The sequence below is a fragment of the Lolium rigidum genome, chromosome 3 (assembly GCF_022539505.1).
Source record: "Lolium rigidum isolate FL_2022 chromosome 3, APGP_CSIRO_Lrig_0.1, whole genome shotgun sequence".
In the NCBI taxonomy this organism is placed as follows: domain Eukaryota; kingdom Viridiplantae; phylum Streptophyta; class Magnoliopsida; order Poales; family Poaceae; genus Lolium; species Lolium rigidum.
Window position 1 is genome coordinate 8,918,987 of NC_061510.1, and position 1,908 is coordinate 8,920,894.

The 1,908-nt window shown below is 54.0% G+C and overlaps 1 protein-coding gene across 1 annotated transcript; it reads right to left on the reverse strand.

Annotated features, from left to right (window-relative positions):
* Positions 1 to 363: 363 nt before the first annotated feature.
* Positions 364 to 1,908, reverse strand: LOC124694379 (expansin-B7-like). Its single transcript, XM_047227372.1, has 3 exons — positions 1,603 to 1,908; positions 1,329 to 1,519; positions 364 to 721 (listed from the first exon to the last, which is right to left on the reverse strand). Exons 1-3 carry the CDS (start codon positions 1,906 to 1,908, stop codon positions 364 to 366), a joined length of 855 nt encoding a protein of 284 aa, XP_047083328.1.

Here is a 1,908-nt window from a genome sequence, read left to right on the forward strand (position 1 = left end):
GGCCTGGTAGTGGTGCGCTGGGCGTGACACATAGCTATACAGTATAGACACGAACAACAACATATGTAAGCAAGTGAGTATATGATCGACAACGACACGCACTCGACGTGTCATAGGCGACGTCTCACCTTGCTGAGCTAAATAGGCAATAAAATTAACCAACTCACCGAGCTGTCACTAGTATACCCACACACGCATACATCATGCTCACCATCATCATAGTTTGGATGATACATAAGATACATAGCTACTCCCTCCGTTTACTAATTTAAGATGTTCTACAAAGCTGGTTTAGCTTTTCAAAACATCTTATATTAATGAACATAGAAAGTAGTATATATCTTTGATCGATTAACTAAATAATCAGTTGAATTGGATGATGGAGCGGTAGCTGGCGTTGGGCTCCCAGTTGGCGGGGATGACCTTGTCGGCAACGAGCATCTTCCCGGACTCGTTGGTGATGCGCAGAGAGAAGGGCCCCTGCATGGGGTGCCATGTGTCCATCCTCCAGATGGATCCCCACGACTCCTTCATCGGCACCCACTGCCCCGTAGGCGACATGCCATCTTTGCCGGTGGTGTCTGGCCGTGACTCCATTATGTCCACCTGCACCACGTCGCCATCGCCGTCCTCGTACTCCACCAGGATCGCTAAGTAGTTCGGGTTCGACCCCTGCTCCACGTGGAATGTCACCGTCAGGCCCGGGTACACGCAAGGCACCCTGCACATTCATTCAGCAATGCACTACATCAGTTACAACACAGTTTACATGTCGTGTTTTGGCGTGTCGTGTCAATGTAGCTCGAGCGGCACAGATTCCATGAAATCTCCTATGAGTGGCAATCATATGGTTGAGTGCTACGTTGCTCGATGTCACAAGTGGCACCATATATATATTAGCGACAAAGAACATCAAAAGCTACTACGACGCTGATGTCGCGGTTTGTTGCTTGTGTTAATTGAGAAAGAAAATGACACGCCGGCCGCATGCACTAGCGAGCTAGTACTAGTATCTTTTCTCGGTCCCTGACTCCCTATGCCGTTCTAGCCGATCCTCGTCGCCGCGCGCCTTCATGAAGGAAGTTTGTTGCAATTTGGCGTGGCACGACGACGATGCAAAGATGGATTTGTTGGCGGTTATACTTCCCCATCTAGCTTTTGTTTTCTAGTTTGTGCATGCAGAAGCAGCCGGGGCGTCGCAGAGTAAGCAAGTGACGCGCGGTGGATACGTGTAGCTTCTAGCTAGCCATGCATGTCGCTAGTGCGAGGTTAGCGGTGTGGAGATATAATGACGGTGACGGCGGCAATACAGGTAGGCGTTGTGGTACCTCTTGAACTGCATGTCGATGATGCCGGCGTGGCGGAGCTGGTCGTTCCGGCCCGGCAGCGCCATGGCGCCGAAGGCGGTGCCGCTGAGGTCGAAGTGGTAGCGGGCAACCGGGTAGTAGTTCATGTCCGTGATGATCACCGTCTCCGGCACGCCCGAGCATGCCGGGTGGTTCTGGGCCACGCACCGTATCTGCATTTTTCCATTGCCACAACGATCCAATATCAGTGAGTAGTAGTGCTGCGAATGCCAGTTGCGGTTAATGGAGTACGTACCTGGTAGCATGAGCCGCAGCCCTTGCCGTCCTTGAAGAGCGGCTCGTTGCCGCAGGAAGTCATGGCGGAGAAGGGTGGCAGGTTGACGTTCTTGAAACCACAGGCGCCGCCGTTGTCGTCGGGGCCGGCGCCGGTGGGAGCGCCGTACCAGGTGGCCCTGGCGTCCAGCCAGCCGCCGGTGTAGGCATTGGTGCCGTTGGCGCTAGAATCTGGCGCGGGCGGAGAAGACGGAGGAGGGGCGCAGCAGCCATGGGCGGCCAGGCAGAAGAGCAGAGCAGTCGCAACGGCAACGGAGAAGGATGACAT

Bases quoted from the DNA above. Each gene is read 5' to 3' on its own strand.
- LOC124694379 (XM_047227372.1), bottom strand. From the start codon at position 1,908: ATGTCATCCTTCTCCGTTGCCGTTGCGACTGCTCTGCTCTTCTGCCTG. The intron at 1,520-1,602 runs GTACGTACTCCA...GGAAAAATGCAG, and splicing joins GCTGCGGCTCATGCTACCAG to ATACGGTGCGTGGCCCAGAA. The intron at 722-1,328 runs GTACCACAACGC...ATGAATGTGCAG, and splicing joins ATCGACATGCAGTTCAAGAG to GGTGCCTTGCGTGTACCCGG.